Source organism: Pleurodeles waltl, chromosome 7, assembly GCF_031143425.1.
Source record: "Pleurodeles waltl isolate 20211129_DDA chromosome 7, aPleWal1.hap1.20221129, whole genome shotgun sequence".
In the NCBI taxonomy this organism is placed as follows: Eukaryota; Metazoa; Chordata; class Amphibia; order Caudata; family Salamandridae; genus Pleurodeles; species Pleurodeles waltl.
In genome coordinates this window covers 425,133,875-425,154,300 of record NC_090446.1, presented here as the reverse complement: position 1 = coordinate 425,154,300, position 20,426 = coordinate 425,133,875, and the positions used below count along the sequence as shown (strand labels likewise).

Below are 20,426 nucleotides of genomic sequence, written 5' to 3'. Positions count from 1 at the left end.
GGTGGTCACTCCCCTTTCCTTTGTCCAGTTTCGCACCAGAGCAGGGCTGGAACCGGTGTAGACTGGCTTATGCAAGAAGGGCACCATCTGTGCCCTTCAAAGTATTTCCAGAGGCCAGGAGAGGCTACTCCTCCCAGACCCTTCACACCTATTTACAAAGGGAGAGGGTGTAACACCCTCTCTCAGAGGAAATCCTTTGTTCTGCCTTCCTGGAACTGGGCTGCCCAGGCCCCAGGGGGGCAGAAACCTGTCTGAGGGGGTGGCAGCAGCAGTAGCTGCAGTGGAGACCCCAGAAAGGCAGTTTGGCAATACCCGGGCTCTGTGCTGGAGACCCGGGGATGCATGGAATTGTCCCCCCAATACCAAAATGGTATTGGGGGGACAATTCCATGATCCTAGATATGTTACATGGCCATGTTCGGAGCTACCATTGTGACGCTACATATAGGTATTGACCTATATGTAGTGCACGCGTGTAATGGTGTCCCCGCACTCACAAAGTCCAGGGAATTTGCCCTGAACGATGTGGGGGCACCTTGGCTAGTGCCAGGGTGCCCACACACTATGTAACTTTGCACCCAACCTTCACTAAGTGAAGGTTAGACATATAGGTGACTTATAAGTTACTTAAGTGCAGTGAAAAATGGCTGTGAAATAACGTGGACGTTATTTCACTCAGGCTGCAGTGGCAGTCCTGTGTAAGAATTGTCAGAGCTCCCTATGGGTGGCAAAAGAAATGCTGCAGCCCATAGGGATCTCCTGCAACCCCAATACCCTGGGTACTTAGGTACCATATGCAAGGGAATTATAAGGGTGTTCCAGTGTGCCAATGAGAATTGGTAAAATTAGTCATTAGCCTGCAGTGACAATTTTAAAAGCAGAGAGAGCATAACCACTGAGGTTCTGGTTAGCAGAGCCTCAGTGATACAGTTAGGCACCACACAGGGAACATATACAGGGCATACTTTATGAGTACTGGGGTCCTGACTAGCAGGATTCCAGTGACACATAGGCAAAAACAAACATACATACAGTAAAAATGGGGGTAACATGCCGGGCAAAATTGTACTTTCCTACAATTCGTTCTTGGGCTTGCCTTTCAAAAATCCCTTGATGATGTTGGTAAATGTTAGAAAAGGGCTCGTAGCCCCGTCCGTGTCTTTCATTGGTTCGTGGGCTCGCCTTTTAAAATCTGCTTGAATCAGTGGACGGCATGCATACGTCATGCCTTTTCCGGTGGTTAGCTCTCTTCAAGCGCAGCGACCAAGTACTGAAAACATTTTGTGGACTAGTTTTTCTCTTTTTTCGCAGCGCAATCTCGTTTCTTTAGCAGCGCGATCGCGTTCGTTTTTTTTTCCCATTTAATGAGGCAAGAAAAGTCTGGTTGGGAGTTTACAACTGCTAATAGCTCTAATTCGGAGAAATGCGAGACCCGTTCCATTGCAAATGCTTGTTTTTTCTGTATTCAGGGGATCTTACTGGCATAGAGATTGTAGTAACAGCAACATTGATGAACTCTACCAACCCGCTGAAATAGCCTACAAAAATAACTGAATTGTTCTAGTTTGGCAATGTAATTCAGTAGATCAAGCAATTGCTAATTTGCATTTCTGGCCTTCGGTCTACAGGCGAAGCAGCTTCCTTTATCAACAAAAGAAAGCACTATTTGTTTTGCTGAGCGTGCAAAGTAAAACTGTGCCACATGCACATTTCAATTACCAAAGTGGTGTTGCACTTTTTAATAACAAAAAAACAAAAAAATAGGGAAATCTCTGCTGTCATGTGTGCATTAAGAGACAGAACTATTTAACATATGATAGACATGACTATAAAACAGAAATCGTCCTTATCAGGGCTGTCCACATGCCAGTAGTATTTGCCTAATGTGCATTCTTACTGTCAGGGATGGCACCTCTGCAAGCTGCTCTGCCTGTGGCTGCCATGGAGGGAGGACAGCCCTCACTGCAGCTCAGTACCTGCATTGTTCAATAGGGGATGAGCTGCCTGAAACCGGATTGAACCGGTGCTGGTCACCCTACATTGCGAAACTATGGCAACTCATTGCATACTTGCCAGTGTGTGCAGCTGTACAGCGGCCGCTGCCGTCGACTTTAGAAATGTTTTTAGGTTGAATGCAGAAACACTGCTTTTCCACCTGTTATCTATCTGTGGGCTTTAGCCACACTCACCTCACGCCCATCACTTTCCTTCGTTCTTGGGCTTGCCGTTCAAAAATCCCTTGATGTTGTTGGTAAATGCCTTACGTTTGTCCCACCTTGAGGCTGGTTTGTTGCGCATTGCAGACTCACCCTGTTACGTGGCGTAGTGCACGATCACCCATATACTTTAGTATGGGCAAACTACTTTTCTCTTTTGTCTCTCCTCTTCGCATTGCGTGGCTATGGTAGTTACAAGGGCACACTCAATCTCCCATTTGTGTCGTGCTCCATGGCGCTTTCAAGTTTAATGCACTGCAAACTTGCGTAAAGGTATAGGAGTTGATCGTTTTCAGCTTTATTTGTGTCTGTGACCATGGCAGTTGTATGTGTACGTTTATGTCTGTTTTCGTCTCCATGTGTATGTGTGGTGAGTTTATAAACCTTTGTGTCACTTTGAGTAATTGTCTTTGTGCTTTTCTGTGTGATTTACATCTGTACCTGGGCACGTGTCCCTCTGCGTGCTAGTCTGTGGGTACGTCTGTCAGTTGTTGATTGGCAGAATGGTAACGTAAACTACCCGTGTGCCTCGTATAGTATTAACCTGCAGCATGACCACGTTATTTCGGCCGCATTTCAAATACGTTAGTTCTTGGGTGGGTGGTTTTCTTTACTATGTTACTGACACAACGGCATTTGGGTGAAAAGAACCAGAACATCTCCTGCTGTACCCTGACACGTGTTCCCTATTTCATTGAAGAAGCACCTTGATCACAGCTGCAACACTACATAATGTGATCAACCTAAAAGCTTTCAGGAGCTCCATAAAGAGGGAATTTGGCTCCACCCACATGTTGGCAGACAGGAGTATCTGTTTTGAGTGGGCAGAAGGTGTGAGCTTCCACAGAAAAAGTGTTTCCCTGCCACTCAGATGTAATTGTGTTGTTTATCCAGATTCCCAAGCCAGCAGCATGAATGCCTGAACTTGAATTTTAAGGGGCATGTATATGACACTGTAATGCCGCTAAAGTGTCTTACAAAGCTGGATGATTTACAGTGTCTGTGTTTCTCTGGCAGCAGCACATATGGGAGGAGGACAGTCAAAAATACATTGCAGTCCTAACACCCTCCGATTTCATCATTAACTTTAGACTTGAGAGCAATTAGGTCGAGCCTAGGCAGCGCGCAAGCACGATCTCTCGACATGTTGTAATCTACATCTGGGGCTTGCACCACACCCATCACTTTCATTCGTTCCTTGGCCTGCTTTTCAAAATTCCCTTGATTTCGTAGGTAAATGTTTTACGTTTGTCCTGCCTTGAGGCTTCTTTGTTAACACCTTGGAGACTGACCCTGTTACATGGATTATTGTATTATCAGCCATATACCTTAGTGTGGTGCACTACTTTTTTCTTGTGCTTCGCTGACTTTTCCTGCATGGCTGTATGTTGTTTCTTTCTCTTCCTTGTTTCGGGCATGCCGCTGTTTCTCTGTGGATATTTTTTTTAAAGGCTCATCTAATGTGAACTTGATCGGAGGAGCTCTTTACATGAATGTGTGAAGCTTCATATAGGTCAAAATCGATTGGAGGAACGATTCACATTAGTACGTCAAGTTTCATATAGGCCAAACTCGTTAATATAAAAGAATATAATAAATTATATCAATATATTCATTTTTTGCTGCAGATAGAGGAAGAAGGTAAATGAAAGTGCTATACGCAGGACCAGTGGAATAATGAAGCAGAGGACCAAATTATGCAGCAGGGTTGACCAATGTATATGGCAAGAAAAGTACAGTTATGCATTTACAGCACCAACAGGTTTGACTCAAGCCAATGCAAGACCTATTGCATTGCAAATGCTTGTAAATGTAATTATTCCTGCTTGTTTAAGTAGAGACTGAAAATGTGGACGCAGAAAAAAAGATCTTAAAAAAGAGAAAATTGTTAAAATTGGAAATGTGTACATTTTTGAGTAACAGACTAACGGCCACAAATTCTTATGAGGTTGTGATTCTGGGAAAGCACATTTTACTTTCAAACTGATCAGTCACACTCCACAAACCAAGTCTTAAGTATAACAATACATATATTAATGTGAAGTTTACACCACAAAAAAAGCACTTTAAATTCCGTACCTGGCTTGAATGGTAATGATACTGAAGGGACATTTGGGAGAGGTACAGTCTCTGGGCCCCGAATGTCCAGTAAGTTTTTATCCAATTCTTCCTGTTCAAGCTCCTCTAGCTCTGCCAGCAATTCATCCTTAGTTGAAAAAGAGAGCAATAAGTCAGTGCTGGTACTCTGGTAAAACAATGTTCAAATAAACCATTATAAAGAGGAACAAAATGACAGACTCGCATATTGTGTACTTTAACGTTAAACCTTCACTTGCATAAGTCTTTCCCTGGATATATTTCGTTCTCAAACGCTGCTCTATAGCTCCTAATGTTAGTACAGATTCAAATAATGTTGGTAAGATATTGCTGGACAAATTTAAAATGGAAAAAAAAAAAAAAAAGTACTTTGGGTTACAAAGGACTTATCAGATAACTTTGTATCGAAGTCCCCTTTCTTAATTTTGATACTCGAAAATCTGCAGTTTTCAGAGAATGGGGGTATACTTGGCAATCCATCCAACTCTCTGCTTGTAAATAAGCATTATCAGTGCTAATTGCTTTAATGGCATTAGCTAAGGCAATGTGGCTGACCATGGGATTTCCAAATGCCTTTATTCTAATATGAATATTGTCGTACTCTGAGGAACAAAACATGTCAAGCAGAACCTTGTATTTGCTTGCATATTCCAACTATTGTATTTCCAGTCACATAAACCAAGCTTACACGGAGCTCAATAAACCCAGATGTATTGTTCGGCATTAACATGAACATTAGAATACGTTATCGACCACTAAACCATGATGCTGAACAAAAGTCAACTTCCACACTGTAAGGAGGTCTCAATGAAAACCCCTTTGCTGTTATGGAACTTATGCTAGAAGGGTTAACCAAAAATAGTCAAAACACACTGCCAGCCATCGACTTCGGAACTGTGCAAGTCCCGTCAGTTTTAGTTACCTATTGCCTAATGCATCAAGTTGGTATGAAATTAAAAGCAAGTTGAAGGTTTAAGGCCATGAGATGTATGTGCAGGCCTGCTTGAAGGAGATAGTGGCAGCATGGGCTGGTTCACGTCCTGTGTGTTGGCTTTTAAACAGGGTAGGAGCTTATCTGATTTGCTGATGGAAACAGTGGGTTACCTGGGGAATATTCCCAGAATCACAGGCTCTAAGATGTGATGGCCCTATCCTCAGGCAGGTATGCAAATAGAAGGCAAACACTGCATTTGCTGTGCATGCTTGAAACCCTGAAGCACGTACAAAATGCCTCAAAATTAAACACTGTGGTGCACCACGCAAGAATGGAGAAACTTCATCACACAAGAGAAAGGCTACAGGAACAGAAGCAATAGGACAATCCCCAAGAGCAACAGGGGAATAAGAAGGATCAGACTTTTCAACAGTACTGGTATAGTTTTTGCAATAATACGTTCAATGCTGTTTTCTAGCTTCCTGGTTTGTACCCATATTGTGTTTGGTCTGTGCAACACTTACTCAGATGTGATCATGTAAACTGCTTACATTTTTTTGGCCTTAGTAGGGAGTGAAGGTGTGGGTGCCTTTTTACCTTGTGTTGTGAAAAACAGGGTTAGTCTATAAAGGCTTTTTGATTTGTGCTTTGCAGTTACATCCATTACAGATGAGCTATATACATCCTCTATACAGCAGGGTAGGATATAGCAATGTGTAAGAAGTTCAAAATGTAACTTATAATCTTCTATGAATAAGTCCCTCATTTAGAAACTGCAGTGGTCTTGAAAAGACCGCTCCGTTGACAAAGACAGGCAAAGCCCAAAGGCCTCACCTTTGAAAGGTATAAGTCTCTACTTTGACTTAGCACTGCTTATTCCTGATGTTCAACAGCACTGGTAAGAAGAAACAAGCATTGGCAAAGCCAATAGGTCTTGCCTATGCCACAGTTATTGACACTGCCAATGTGCTTTAGCCATGTGATATACCAGTGTTGCTACTGTTCAGCATGGTTAAAAGTTGATGGTGTAGAGTGGACTAGATAGACAGGAGTAAGGTAGACTGCTGTGGATTGGGTCAGACTGCAAATGACCGTATTGTGGTAGAATGGAGTTGCGTGGGGTCGATTGAAGTAGGGCTGATTGGGGTAGAGTGGTGTGGGGTCGACTGGGGTTGAGTTGGTGGACTGGAGTAAATTGGAGTGGTGAGAGGTAGACAGGAGGGGAGTTGAATGGGGTACAATGGAGTAAAGTGGGGTGGAGTGGAGCGAGGAAGAGTGAAGGGGGAAAGATTGGAGTGGGGAGGGGTAGATTGGATTGGAGTGGAATAGATTGCGGTAAAGTGGAGTGGGCAGAATTAGGGTAGACTTGAGTGGAGTACTGTAAAGTGGAGTGAGTTAAACTTGAATGGAGTGGGGTAGATTGGAGTGGGGTATACTGGAGTGGAATGGGGTGAGGTATACTGAGTGGAATGGGGTGAGGTAGACTGGAAAGGGGTAGAGTGGTGTAGATTGGTGTAGAGTGGCGTAGATAGAATGGAGTGAGGTACATTTGAGAGGGGTAGATGGAGGCAGAGTGAAGCTGTGTGCATTGGGGTACATTTTAGGAGACTGAGGTACGTATAGGTTAGACTGAAGTGGATGGGGAAGAGTGAGGTAGATTGGGGTGGAGTGAGGTAAGTTGGAGTAGAGTGGAGTGGGGTTGATTGTGGTGGAGCGGGGTAGAGTGGTGCTTTGGAGTTTGGCAGCTTAGAGTGGGGTGTATTCGGGTGGAGTGGGGTAGATTGGAGTGGGGTAAACTGGAGTGTGGTGTGAAAGACTGAGGTGTGGAAAAGTGGGTTAAATTTGAGTGGAGTAGATTGGAGAGGGGTAGAGTGGAGTGAGTTAGGTTGGATTTGGCGTAGGGTAGATTGGAGTGGATTGAAGTTGACTGGGGAAGGGTGGAGTGGGGTAGATTTCCGTACATTGGCCTGAGGTAGACTGGAGGAGATTAGGGAAGAGTGGAGTGGGGAAGACTGGAAGGGGATAGAATGAGTGGTGTAGATTGGGAAAAATTGGAAGGGAGTGTGAGAAAGTAGTCTCTTTCTAGCATGGTTACCCCTATTTCTGGCCTGTTTGTCTGTGTTTTGACTGTGCCACTGGGACCCTGCTAGTCAGGACCCCAGTGATTATGGTTTGTGCCCTACATGGCAGTCTGTTTTACTGTTTTCATCAGTATGCTTGACTTTCACTGGAGTCCTGCTAATCAGAACTCAAGTGCTTATGCTCTCTCTGGTTCCAAATTTGTACTTGCATACTGTTAACCTAGTATTATATTCCACATTGGTATACTGGACCCCCCTTATTAGTCCCTAGTATTTGGTACCTAGGTACTCAGGGCATTGGGGTTCCAGGAGATCCTTATGGGTTGCAGTATTTCTTTTGCCACCCATAAGGAGCTCATACAAACACTTCTTCAGGACTGCCATTGCAGACTGAGTGAAATAGTCTAAGCACTATTTCACAGCCATTTGCACCGCACCAGGTAACTTATAAGTCACCTACATGTCTAACCTTCAGACCCAAAAGGCTAGGTGCATAGTACCTGTGCGTGTGGGCACCCCTGCACTAACAGAGGTGCCCCTACGTTGTCCAGGCCAATTTTCCCAGACTTCGTGAGTGCGGGACACCATTATAAAAGTGCACTACATATAGGTCAATACTTATAAACAGCTTCACAGTGCAACTACGACTATTGCCATGTAAGGTGTCAAACAACTGGGAATTGTACCCCAATACAGATTCTAGTATTGGTGGCTCAATTTCATGCACTCTGGGGGCTCCACTATGGCCCCCACAGTCCTGCCATACCAGCCTTCTGAGGTTTCCACTGCAGCCCCATCTGCAGCTACCTCACAGACAGGCTTCTGCCCATCCGGGGCTTCAGCAGCTCAATCCTAGGAAGGCAGAACAAAGCATTTCCTTTGTGTAGGAGGCTGGCCTGGCTTGAAGTGGGTACCAATGGTACTTAAACCTTCTGCCAGGTCCAGTTATCCCTTATTAGTAGAGTGTAGTAGTGTTCTAGCAGCTTAGGTTGATAGAGGTAGCTATAGCACAGCAGCCAAGGCTGAACTAGGAGACATGCAAAGCTCATGCAATATCACTTATATCATATAGGTACTATATCATAAGAAAGACAATACTCAGTGTTACTAAAAATAAAGGTACTTTATTTTAGTGACAATGTGCCAAAAATATCTCAGAGGATATACTCCCTTAGGAGGTGAGTAACATACACAAAATATATACAACTAACCAAATCAGGTAAGTAAAACAGTCAGAAGATTCGCGCCAGAGCAGGGACTGGGTGTTCCCTAAACCGGTGTAGACTGGATTATGCAAGGAGGGCACCATCTGTGCCCTTCAAAGCATTTCCAGAGGCTGGGAGAGGCTACCCCTCCCCAGCGTTTAACACCTATTTCCAAAGAGAGAGGGTGTAACACCCTGCTCTCAGAGGAAATGCTTTGTTATGCTTTCCTGGGACTGGGCTGCCCAGACCCCTTGAGGGCAGAACCCTGTCTGTGGGGTGGCAGCAGCGGTAGCTGCAGAGAAAACCCCAGTGAGCTGGTTTGGCAGTACTGGGGGTCCATAGTGGAGCCCCCAGGATGCATGGAATTGGCTCTCCAATACCAGATTTGGAATGGGGGAAGAATTCCATGATCTTAGACATGTTACATTGCCATATTCAGAGTTACCATTGTGAAGCTACATATAGGTATTGATCTATATGTAGTGCACGCTTGTAATGGTGTCCCCGCACTCACAAAGTCTGGGGAAATAGACCTGAACTATGTGGGGGCACCTTTGCAAGTGCAAGGGTGCCCTCACACTTAGTAACTTTGCACCTAACCTTCAGCAAATGAAGGTTAGACATATAGGTGACTTATAAGTTACTTAAGTGCAGTGAAAATGGCTGTAAAATAACATGTGCGTTATTTTACTCGGGCTGCAATGCCAGTCTTGTGTAAAGGTTTGTCTGGGCTCCCTATGGGTGGCAAAAGAAATGCTGCAGCCCATATGGATCTCCTGGAACCCTAATACCCTGGGTACCTAGGTACCATATACTAGGGAATTATAAGGGTGTTCCAGTATTCCAACTGAAATTGGTAAATCTCTTCACTAGCCTATAGTGACAAATTTAAAGGCAGAGAGTTCATGAGCACTGAGGTTTGGATTAGCACAGCCTCATTGTCACAGTTAGGCACTACACATGTATACACATTCATGCCACAAATTATGAGCACTGGGGTCCTGGCTAGCAGGATCCCAGTGAGACAGGCAAAAACATACTGACATACATGTAAAATTGGGGGTAACATGCAAAGGAAGATGGTACTTTCCTACACTTTGGGACGGGGTGTCACCCCCTCTCCCTTTGGAAATAGGTGTTACAGACATGAGAGGGGTTTCCTCCCAGAGCCTCTGGAAGTGCTTTGAAGGGCACAGATGGAGCCCTCTTTGCATAATCCAGTCTACACCGGTTCAGGGACCCCAAGTTCCTGCTCTGGCGTGAAACTGGACAAAGGAAAGGGGAGTGACTACTCCCCTGTCCATCACCACCCCAGGAGTGGTGCCCAGAACTCCTCCAGAGTGTCCCTGGGTTTTGCCATCTTGGATTCCAAGGTGGTGGGGCACTCTGGGAGCATCTGAGTGGCCAGTGCCAGCAGGTGACGTCAGAGACCCATCCTGATAGGTCCATACCTGGTTAGGTGGCCAATCCCCCTGAGGGCTATTTAGGGTCTCTCCTCTGGGTGTTTCCTCAGATTCGGATTGCAAAACACCAGCAGGACTCCTCTGTATCCTTTACTTCACCTTCTACGTTGGATCAACCACCGAACTGCTCCAGGAACTCTACAACTTAAAACAAAGTATCCAAGACAACTTCTGCAACTCTTGAACTCCAGCGCCTGCCAGTAACTGCAACAGTTTCCAGGTTGTGCATCCACAGAGGACTGCCTGTCTTCGGTCTGCACCAGAAGAATTGAAGGAATCTCCTGTGGAGTGACGGAGTCACTTCCCTGCTTCACCAGGCACCTCTCTGCAGCGACGACCGGTCCCCTCTCCTGACGACGCGTGTCGATCCTGGAGCATAGGTGGTGGACTAAAGTGACTGTCCAAAGGTCCAGCTGTCCAAATTTGGTGGAGGTAAGAGCTTGCCTCCCCGTGCCAGACAGTACCCCTGTGCACAGCAAGTCTTGTAGCTCCAAGGGCTTCTGGGCACTCTTCCAAGAATTCCTTTATGCACAGCCTACCCCAGGTCCCCAGCACTCTATCCTACAACACTCAGCTCCCTGAGTTATTCTCTGGTGCCGTGGGATCCCTTTGTGTAGTGCTGCGACGAACGCCATTTGCAACTCCTTTGTCCCTGTGTTGTGGGACTCCTTTGGGTGCTACCTGGTCTTCTGAGGGATCTCTTAAGTGCTGAGAGCCCCTTCTGTCTCCTCATCCTGAGTTGAGATCCCCAGGTCCCTTCTGGGCCCGGGCAGCACCTTTTCCCACCAAACATGTATCTTGCTTGAGCCAAGGCTTGTTGGCGGAATCCCGCGACGAAAACCAGCCTGCATTCATCTACTCGCCGTGGGACATCTACTTCACCAAGCAGAACCCCACAGCTGTCTTCTTTGGTGCATTTCTGACTTTTTCTTCCAACCGGAGGTTTCACTTTTGCAACTTTATCCGTATTAGCAGGGGCTCCTGTTCTCCCAGGATTCTTCAGCGGTTCTTGGCCCCCTCTCTCGACAGGTCTTCAGGTCCAGGAATCCATTGTTGGTGTCTTGCAGTCTCTTCTAGTTTTAGTATTATCTTCTATCACAACTTCTAGTGTGTTCTAGGAAACTTGCTGTGTTTTACTCCTGCTTTCCTGGGCTCTGGGGTGGGGTATTTTACTTACCTTTGGTGTTTTCTTACACTCCTGGCACCCCTCTACACACTACACTTGCATAGGTGGGAAACCAACTTTCAAATTCCACTATTTTCGTATATGGTTTGTGTTCCCCCTAGGCCCATTGCAACCTATTGTAATTTTCACTGTTTGCACTATTTTATGAGTAGTTACTTACCTGTCTTTAGCTACTAGTGTACATTTCGATTATAATACTTACCTTCTAAGGGAGTATAGCATTTAACTTATATTTGGCAGTATGTCACTAAAATAAAGTACCTTTATTTTTGGTAACACTGAGTATTGTCTTTCTTGTGCGTGAGTACTGTATGACTACAGTGGTATTGCAAGACCTTTGCACGTCTCCTAGTTCAGCCTTGGCTGCTCTGCCTACAGCTACCTCTAGACAGCCTGGCTTCTGAACACTGACTACATTTCACTAATAAGGGATAACTGGACCTGTTATAAGATGTAAGTACCATTGGTACCCACTGTAAACCAGGCCAGCCTCCTATAAGGAGTGAATAGGTGTAGACTTGTGTGGATTGGGGCAGAGTGGAGTGTGCACACTGGGGTAGTGTGGGGTACACTAGAGTGGAGACACTGGAGTGGGTAGATTGGAGTGGGGTGTAGTGGCGTGAATGGTGGTAAGTGAACAGGGTACACGGGGTAGATTGGAGAGGGCTAGTCTGGAGTGGAGTAGAGCAGAGCAGATTGGAGTGGGGGTAAAACAGAGTGGGGTATACTGAAGTGGAGTTGAGTGAAGATGGGTGGGGTAGAGTGGAGTGGGGTAGATGAGAGCGGAGTGAGGTATACTGGAGTGGAGTAAGGTGGGTTAGATCAAGTGGGGTAGAGTGGGGTAGACTGGGATAGAGTGGCGTATGGTAGACTGGGTTAGATTGGAGTGTGTTAGAATGATGTGGAGTAGTTTGGAGAGGGTTAGAGTGGAGTTCAGTGGGGTGGAATGGATTGGGTAGAAAGAAGCCGGGTCGAGTGGAGTTGACTGGAGAGGTGTAGACTGGCATGGGGTGGATTGGCATGGGATAGATTGGCGTGGGATAGATTGGAGTGGGGTATACTGGAGTGCAGTGGAGTGGGGAAGATTAGAGAGGGGTAGGTGGGGTAGATTTTAGAAGGGTGGAGTGGTGTAGAATGGGGTAGATTGGGGTGGACTGGAGTTGTGGTAGAGTGGAGTGAGGTAGATTGTAGTGAACTGGTGTGGAGTAGAATGAGAATATTTGGAGTGGATTGGGGTAGACTGCAGCGGAGAGGCCTAAATTGGAGTATGGTAGACTGGAGTCATTGGGGTAGATTGGAGTGGGGAAGATTAGGGTAGACTGCAGCTGAACAGGGTAGACTGGAGTGGTGTAGAGTAGAGAGAAGTGGGGAAGAATGTGGTGGAGTGTGGCAGAGTGAAGTGGGGAAGAATGTGGTGGAGTGTGGCAGAGTGAAGTGGGGAAGAATTGGGGTAGACTGTAGTGGGGTAAACTGCATATTAAGATTCATATTAAGATTCCTTTGCCTTTTAAATTTCTTGGTGGTAATGTCGAATGACTATCCTGTAGAAAGGTTTTACATTTTCTTCATCCTTCTATTAAGGACACCAAGTGTAGGAGGCTGGCCTGGCTTATAGTGGGTACTTTGTGGTACTTACACCCTGTGTCAGGTCCAGTTATCCCTTATTAGTAGAATAGAGGTGTTTCTAGCAGCTTAGGCTGATAGAAGGTAGCTATGGCAAAGCAGCTTAGGGTGAATAGGAGACATGCAAAGCTCCTACTATACCACGTATATCATATAGCACAATATCATAAGAAAACACAATACACAGAGTTACTAAAAATAAAGGTACTTTATTTTAGTGATAATATGCCAAAAGTATATCAGAGAATACCCTCACTTAGGAGGCAAGTAATATACACAAGTTATATGTACACAAACCCAAAACAGGTATGTAACAGTAAGAAAAGTAGTGCAAACAATGTAGAATCACAATAGGATGCAATAGGTAGACATAAGTCTAGGGGCAACACAAACCATATACTCCAAAAGTGGAATGCGAATCACGAATGGACCCCAGATCTAGGGAGCTTTTAGAGGGTCGCTGAGACTGTAAGAAAACAGTAAGGGTGTCCAAAATACCCCACCGAGACCCTGAAAAGCAGGAGTAAAGTTACCCTACTATCCCAGAAAGACACAATAGTCATGATAGTGGATTCTGCAAGAACCACAAGCACCAGCAAAAACACTGAAGACGGATTTCTGGACCTGAGGACCTGTAAAGGAAGGGGACCAAGTCCAAGAGTTGCGATAGTGTCCGGGGGGGGCAGTAGCCCAGGAAACCCCGGATGAAGGTGCAAAAGGGCTGCCTCCGGGTGGAAGAAGCAGAAGATTTTGCAACAACGAAAAGGACTAAGACCTTCTCCTTTGGATGGAAGATGTCCCACGGCGTGCTGGATGTTGCAGGCAGAAATACCGCAAACAAGCCTTGCCAGCTGCAAGGGTTGCGGTGAAGGTTTTTGGGTGCTGCTGGGGACCAGGAAGGACCAGGATGTCGCCTCTTGGAGGAGGAGACAGAGGGGGCGCTCAGCAACTCAGAGAGCCCCCGCAGAAGTACCAAAACAGGCACTTAGAAGATCTGTGAACTCAGAGGGTCCCACGACGTCAGAGTCCAACTCAGCGGGATAAGCACTGCAGGACAGAGTGCTGGGGACCCAGGCTAGGCTGTGCACAAAGGAATCCTTGGAGAAGTGCACAGAAGCCGGAGCAGCTGCAAATCACGCAGCACACAGGTTTGCTTTCTGGCGTGGGGAGGCAAGGACTTCCCTCCACCAAATTTGGACAGAAGGGCCACTGGACTGTGGGAGGCACTTGGACCCAGCTCCTGTGTTCCAGGGACCACGCTTGTCAGCATGAGAGGGACCCAGAGGACCGGTGATGCAGATGTTTGGTGCCTGTGTTGGCAGGGGAAAGATTCAGTCAACCCACGGGAGATTTCTTCTTGGCTTCCAGTGCAGGGTGAAGACAGACAGCCCTCAGAGCATGAACCACCAGGAAACAGTTGAGAAAGCCTGCAGGATGAGGCGCTACAATGATGCTGGTAGTCATCTTGCTATTTTGTTGCGGTTTTGCAGGCATCATGGAGCAGTAAGCGGTCGATCCTTGGCAGAAGTCGAAGAGGGAAGTGCAGAGGAACTCTGGTGAGCTCTTGCATTCGTTATCTGAGGATTAGCCCAGAGGAGAGACCCTAAATAGCCAGAAAAGGAGGTTTGGTTACCAAGAAAAGAAGTTTGGCTACCAAGAGAGGTAAGCATCTATCAGGAGGGGTCTCTGACGTCCCCTAATGGCACTGGCCACTCAGAGCAGTCCATTGTGCCCCAACACCTCTGAATCCAAGATGGCAGAGGTCTGGGACACACTGGAGGAACTCTGGGCACCTCCCCTGGGAGGTGCAGGTCAGGGGAGTGGTCACTCACCTTTCCTTTGTCCAGTTTCGCGCCAGAGCAGGGTTGGGGGATCCCTGAACCGGTGTAGACTGGCTTATGCAGAGATGGGCACCATCTGTGCCCATCAAAGCATTTCCAGAGGCTGGGGAAGGCTACTCCTCCCCAGCCCTTCACACCTATTTCCAAAGGGAGAGGGTGTAACACCCTCTCAGAGGAAATCCTTTGTTCTGCCTTCCTGGGACTCGGCTGCCCAGACCCCAGGAGCGCAGAAACCTGCCTGAGGGATTGGCAGCAGCTGCAGTGAAAACCAGGAAAGGCAGTTTGGCAGTACCCAGGTTCTGTGCTAGAGACCAGGGGGATCATGGAATTGTCCCCCCAATACCAGAATGGCATTGGGGTGACAATTCCATGATCTTAGGCATGTTACACATGGCCATGTTCGGAGTTACCATTGTGACGCTACACATAGTAGTGACCTATGTGTAGTGCACACGTGTAATGGTGTCCCCGCACTCACAAAGTGCGGGGAATTTGCCCTGAACGATGTGGGGGCACCTTGGCTAGGGCCAGGGTACCCACACACTAAGTAACTTGCCACCTAACCTTCACCAAGTGAGGGTTAGACATATAGGTGACTTATAAGTTATTTATGTGCAGTGAAAAATGGCTGTGAAATAACGTGGACATTGTTTCACTCAGGCTGCAGTGGCAGTCCTGTGTAAGAATTGTCTGAGCTCCCTATGGGTGGCAAAAGAAATGCTGCAGCCCATAGGGATCTCCTGGAATCCCAATATCCTGAGTACATAAGTACCATATACAAGGGAATTATATGGGTGTACCAGTGTGCCAATGAGAATTGGTAAAATTAGTCACTAGCCTGCAGTGACAATTTTAGAAAGCAGAGAGAGCATAAACACCGAGGTTCTGGTTAGCAGAGCCTCAATGATACAGTTAGGCACCACACAGGGATAACATACAGGGCATACATTATGAGCACTGGGGTCCTGCCTAGCAGGATCCCAGTGACACAAGGGCAAAAAGAAACATACATACAGTGAAAATGGGGTAACATGCCAGGCAAGATGGTACTTTCCTACACATCCCCCCCCCACCCCCCAAATGAAGGACAATAAGGCTAACCTTGCCCAGATGAGTCTTCGTTGTCTAAGTGGAAATATCTGGAGAGTCCATCTGCATTGGAGTGGGTACCCCCAGGTCTATGTTCCACTGTACAGTCCATTCCCTGTAGGGATATGGACCACATCAACAATTTAGGGTTTTCACCTTTCATTTGTTTTAGCCAAAGTAGAGGTTTGTGGTCTGCCTGAACACTAAAGTGAGTAGAAAACAGGTATGGTCTCAACCTTTTCAGTGCCCAGACCACAGCAAAGGCCTTCCTCTCTATGGCAGACCAACGCTTTTCTCTAGGGGTCAACCTTCTGCTGATAAATCAAATCATTAACATTTATAAAGCGCGCTACTCACCCGTGCGGGTCTCAAGGCGCTAGGGGAAAAGGGGGGGTTATCGCTGCTCGAACAGCCAGGTCTTTAGTAGTCTCCGGAAAGCGGAGTGGTCCTGGGTGGTCCTGAGGCTGGTGGGGAGGGAGTTCCAGGTCTTGGCCGCCAGGAAGGAGAAAGATCTCCCACACGCCGTGGAGCGGCGGATGCGAGGGACAGCAGCGAGTGCGAGGCCAGAGGAGCGGAGGAGGCGGGTGGGGACGTGGAAGCTGAGGCGTCTGTTGAGGTATTCCGGTCCCTTGTCGTGGAGAGCAACTAGTTGATCCTGGCCCTCAGAATTCAGTTTTGATAGTACTGCCCCTATCCCTAATTCAGATGCATCAGTTTCAACAATGAATTTCTTGGAGTAACAAAGGCTTTTTAGGACAGGTGCAGAGCACATGGCCTGTTTGAGCTCCTCAAAAGCTTTCTGACAGCTGGATGTCCACAATACCTTCTTAGGCATTTTCTTGCTAGTGAGATCATTAAGAGGGGCTGCTATGGAGCCATAATTCTTTATGAATCTCCTATAGTACCCAGTGAGGCCTAAAAAGGCTCTCAACTGGGTCTGAGTTGTAGGGGGAACCCAATCTATGATAGTTTGGATTTCCCCCTGTAGTGGTGCAATCTGTTCTCCACCAACCAGGTGGCCCAGATAAACCACTTTCCCCTGCCCTATCTGGCACTTTGAGGCCTTCATAGCGTGCCCTGCCTTTTGCAGGGCCTCCAAACCTTTCCATAGGTGGACCAGGTGATCATCCCAGGTTGAGCTAAAGACAGCAATATCATCTAGATATGCTGCACTGAAAGCTTCCAACCCTTGCAGGAGTGTGTTCACCAACCTCTGAAAAGTGGCAGGTGCATTTTTCAGACCAAAGGGCATTACTGTGAATTGGTAGTGCCCTCCAATGGTAGAAAATGCAGTCTTGGGTTTAGCATCTTCTGATACTCTAATCTGCCAATACCCTGCAGTTAGATAAAAAGTGCTAAGATACTTGGCAGAACCCAGTGTATCAATGAGCTCATCTGCCCTGGGTACAGGGTGAGCATCAGTTTTGGTTACTTGATTGAGCCCTCTGTAATCTACACAAAACCTCATCTCCCTCTTTCCATCTTTGGTGTGAGGTTTTGGTACAAGCACAACTGGGCTAGCCCAGGGGCTTCAGAAAGTTCAATCACCCCTACCAAGTCCAAGAGTCACGATAGTGACCAGGGGGGGCAGGAGCCAAGGAAACCCCAGATGAAGGTGCAAAAGGGCTGCCTCCGGGTGGAAGAAGCCGAAGATTCTGCAAAAACAAAATGGGCTAGGAACTTCTCCTCTGGATGGAAGATGTCCCACGGCGTGCTGGATGTTGCAGAAGTGTTTCAAACAGTGAATGAGTTCGAGAGAGGTGACAGTGTGCCTATCTCAGTAGAGGCAGCAGGAGAACTAAATCAAGGAGAGATTCTCCCAGAAATAGACGGATACGGGTTAGAACTTGAACCTGTTACAGATCAAGAAGAAGGGGAAATAATAGAAAGAGACCAAAGTACTCCAACATCCCCTGAGCCAGCTGCAGGTCCATCAAGAGAAAACACCATATTACAAGAGGAGGGTGCTGTTCAGCGTCCTGAAAAGACAAACCGAAAGAAGACGCATAGGGGAGATAATTGGCCAGAGAAACAAACTGCAAAAGTAAGGAGCGTACCAGGTGAAACAATAACAGAAGAGACTGATACATCTCGAGTAGAGGAGTTGAGTGAAGGGGAATTACAAGGTGAACGCAGACTGAAAAGAAAGTGAACCGCGAATAGGAGGTACTCAGGTCCTGAGTGGGCATAGGCAACAACATCTGAATGGCAACAAGAATTCTTAGCGTTCTGTTTTGATCGAGAAATACCAGGCCAATACTACGGCACCTGAATTAACTTAAAGAAAATACTTTGTTAAAATCGAAAACTGAAAAACGAAAGAAAGAGACTTAAAAATTACCGGTTGAGACATTGATAACCTGATTTGACTTTGAAAAACCTGATTATGACAAGCTGCTAACCTGATTTGACAAAGGGGTCCTGGAGTGAATGAAAACGCTGTAAATACACGCAGAGAGAGAGAGAGAGAAGAAAAAGTTTTCTATTGTTCTCAAATTGATTGTTATTCGGCTATCTGATTCTATACAGACATGGTTTACAATAGAGGTAGTAACAAGAAGGGTAAGATGTGTGGTTGGTTGAGTCTTATATTAGGTATTGTGTGTGCAATAATAATTATGGGAGTAATTGTGGGAATGCCATGGTTGGATAAGAAAGTGACTAACAATGCTTCAAAACCTGAAACTACAACATTAACACCATGGGAGAAGTTTGAGCAGGATGCAAGACACTTGCATGAGGGAACTAATTCAAAAGGGGAACTTTCTACTAATGTCTTCTATCGCTTGCTGAATGAGTATGTTGAGACCATGGATGCGAAAAACTTGTGTGCACAAAGATTCCTTTGTCAGTGCAAGAAGGGGTCACCTATCATAGCTTTCCGCTAACATACGGGATAAGCTGTAGCTTGCTGTTAACACGATTCTATAATCAAGAGCATGTGCAATACTTTTATTCAAATCTGGATGTTGTGTGTTCTTTTGTGCCTGTGATTGAGTTTCTGAACACGTTAGCTAAGGAACATAGTATTAAAATAGTTAGAGGGTTCTTTGAACCAACACTTACATTTGGGACAGCTTATGCACACCGTAACAATCTGACCTGTTTATTAACACCTGTAGAGAAAAGCTTCTTAGATCACACTGATGACAGACGCAAAGCATTAAAAGAAAGATTAGAAAAGGGGTTAGAAAAACGCACATATGCAAATGATTATGCTTACACTGCAATAAAGACGCAAGGCAAACTAGCTATAGATGCATTGCATTCATGGAGGCTTTGTATATATAGGCCAAAATCTGATCAAGACACTTTATTTGTGGGAACGAGTGAATGCAGGCATGTGTTGTTGTTTCAGAGTAAATGGACATTTATGTTAAATGGACAGGATCCAGCGATCCCTGGGATCTATTACATCTGTGGACTTAATGCTTATTACCGTCTCCCTAAGGGATGGTATGGGACATGTTATTTGGGAATAGTCTTCCCAAAGATCTACCAGATTGATGATTTAAAGCAAATACCTAAAACATCCGAAATACAACATGCTAGACAAAAACGAGAGACAGCGGCTGCTGTCATTGGAGATATATTTGGAGCCATAATTCCTTCGGTAGGGGTTACCTTAAACTCCATGAAGATTCAAAGGTTGTCTACTATTGTGGATAACATGATGACAAATTTTACAGGGGCTATACTCCTGATGGATACTGAACTTGCTGCGGAAAGAGTTATGACTCTTCAAAATCGGCTTGCTTTAGACAATCTTTTAGCAAAGAGTGGAGGGGTCTGCAAGATGCTCAACAAACGTCATTGTTGCTCATTTATACCTGACAATAGTAAAAGGATTAGAGGGATGCTTACTAACCTAACCAAAGATAGCGCAGATTTGAAGGAACCTGGAGTGTGGGAGAAATTTGGAAAAGGAATTGCCAGAGTGGGGAGCTGGTTAAGCAATATTTGGAATGGGGTACTTGCAAAAATATTAGGGGGTCTATTAATTGTTCTGGCCTGTCTATTAGGATGATGAGGAGCATGCAAAATTAATGATAAAATTAAAAGAAATTGGACAAAAAGAACCAGGAGGAATGAAGAAAGTGAAAGGGAGAAAATGTTCAACGAAATTTGGGAAAGTTCACACAAGGGGCAAGATGTTGAAATGCGCATTATGCGTAAAGTGAAAAATTAAGTGAAAGGTCAAAGGGGAAAGGTTTATGTGATGACGAATGTCATCAGAGGAGGGACTGAGAGAGCGCAGCTTATATAATCTAAACTATAATCATAGCGATTTTACTTAAACGTGCACCTGAAATTGTGACCGCAAAGAATGGCCACCAATGTATACGCAAACTAATAATGATGATTAAAAATGTTTATGTTACGTTTCAATTAGGATTATACAAGCATTTGCGTTATTGAAACTGAGCTGAAATATTCATAGGCCTTAAGTTAGCATGAGCCGGAGTTTAGCTGCCTGGCTCTCTTATTAAATGCATTTTTCTATTTTTCAGTGTGCTGACTCACAAGGGGCCATGACCCCAAAATGTTCTTTTTTCCTTCAAGCTTGGAAGATGAATGTAACCATGTTAGATCCTTTCTCAGGCGCCTTCTTCTACGCCCCTGGAATAAATGTTATAACTGAAGTGAAACAGTGTAGATTAATGTAATGTACAAGGTCATTCAAACCGGTG

General features: G+C 45.7%; 1 protein-coding gene across 1 annotated transcript in view; it reads right to left on the bottom strand.

Annotated features, from left to right (window-relative positions):
• Positions 1-20,426, bottom strand: part of CHMP4B (charged multivesicular body protein 4B) — a 269,231-nt gene that overhangs the window by 103,217 nt on the left and 145,588 nt on the right. Inside the window, exon 4 of the mRNA XM_069243935.1 lies at positions 4,296-4,422. Coding sequence (XP_069100036.1) covers positions 4,296-4,422 — 127 coding nt within the window. The remainder of the gene's footprint in view (positions 1-4,295; positions 4,423-20,426) is intronic.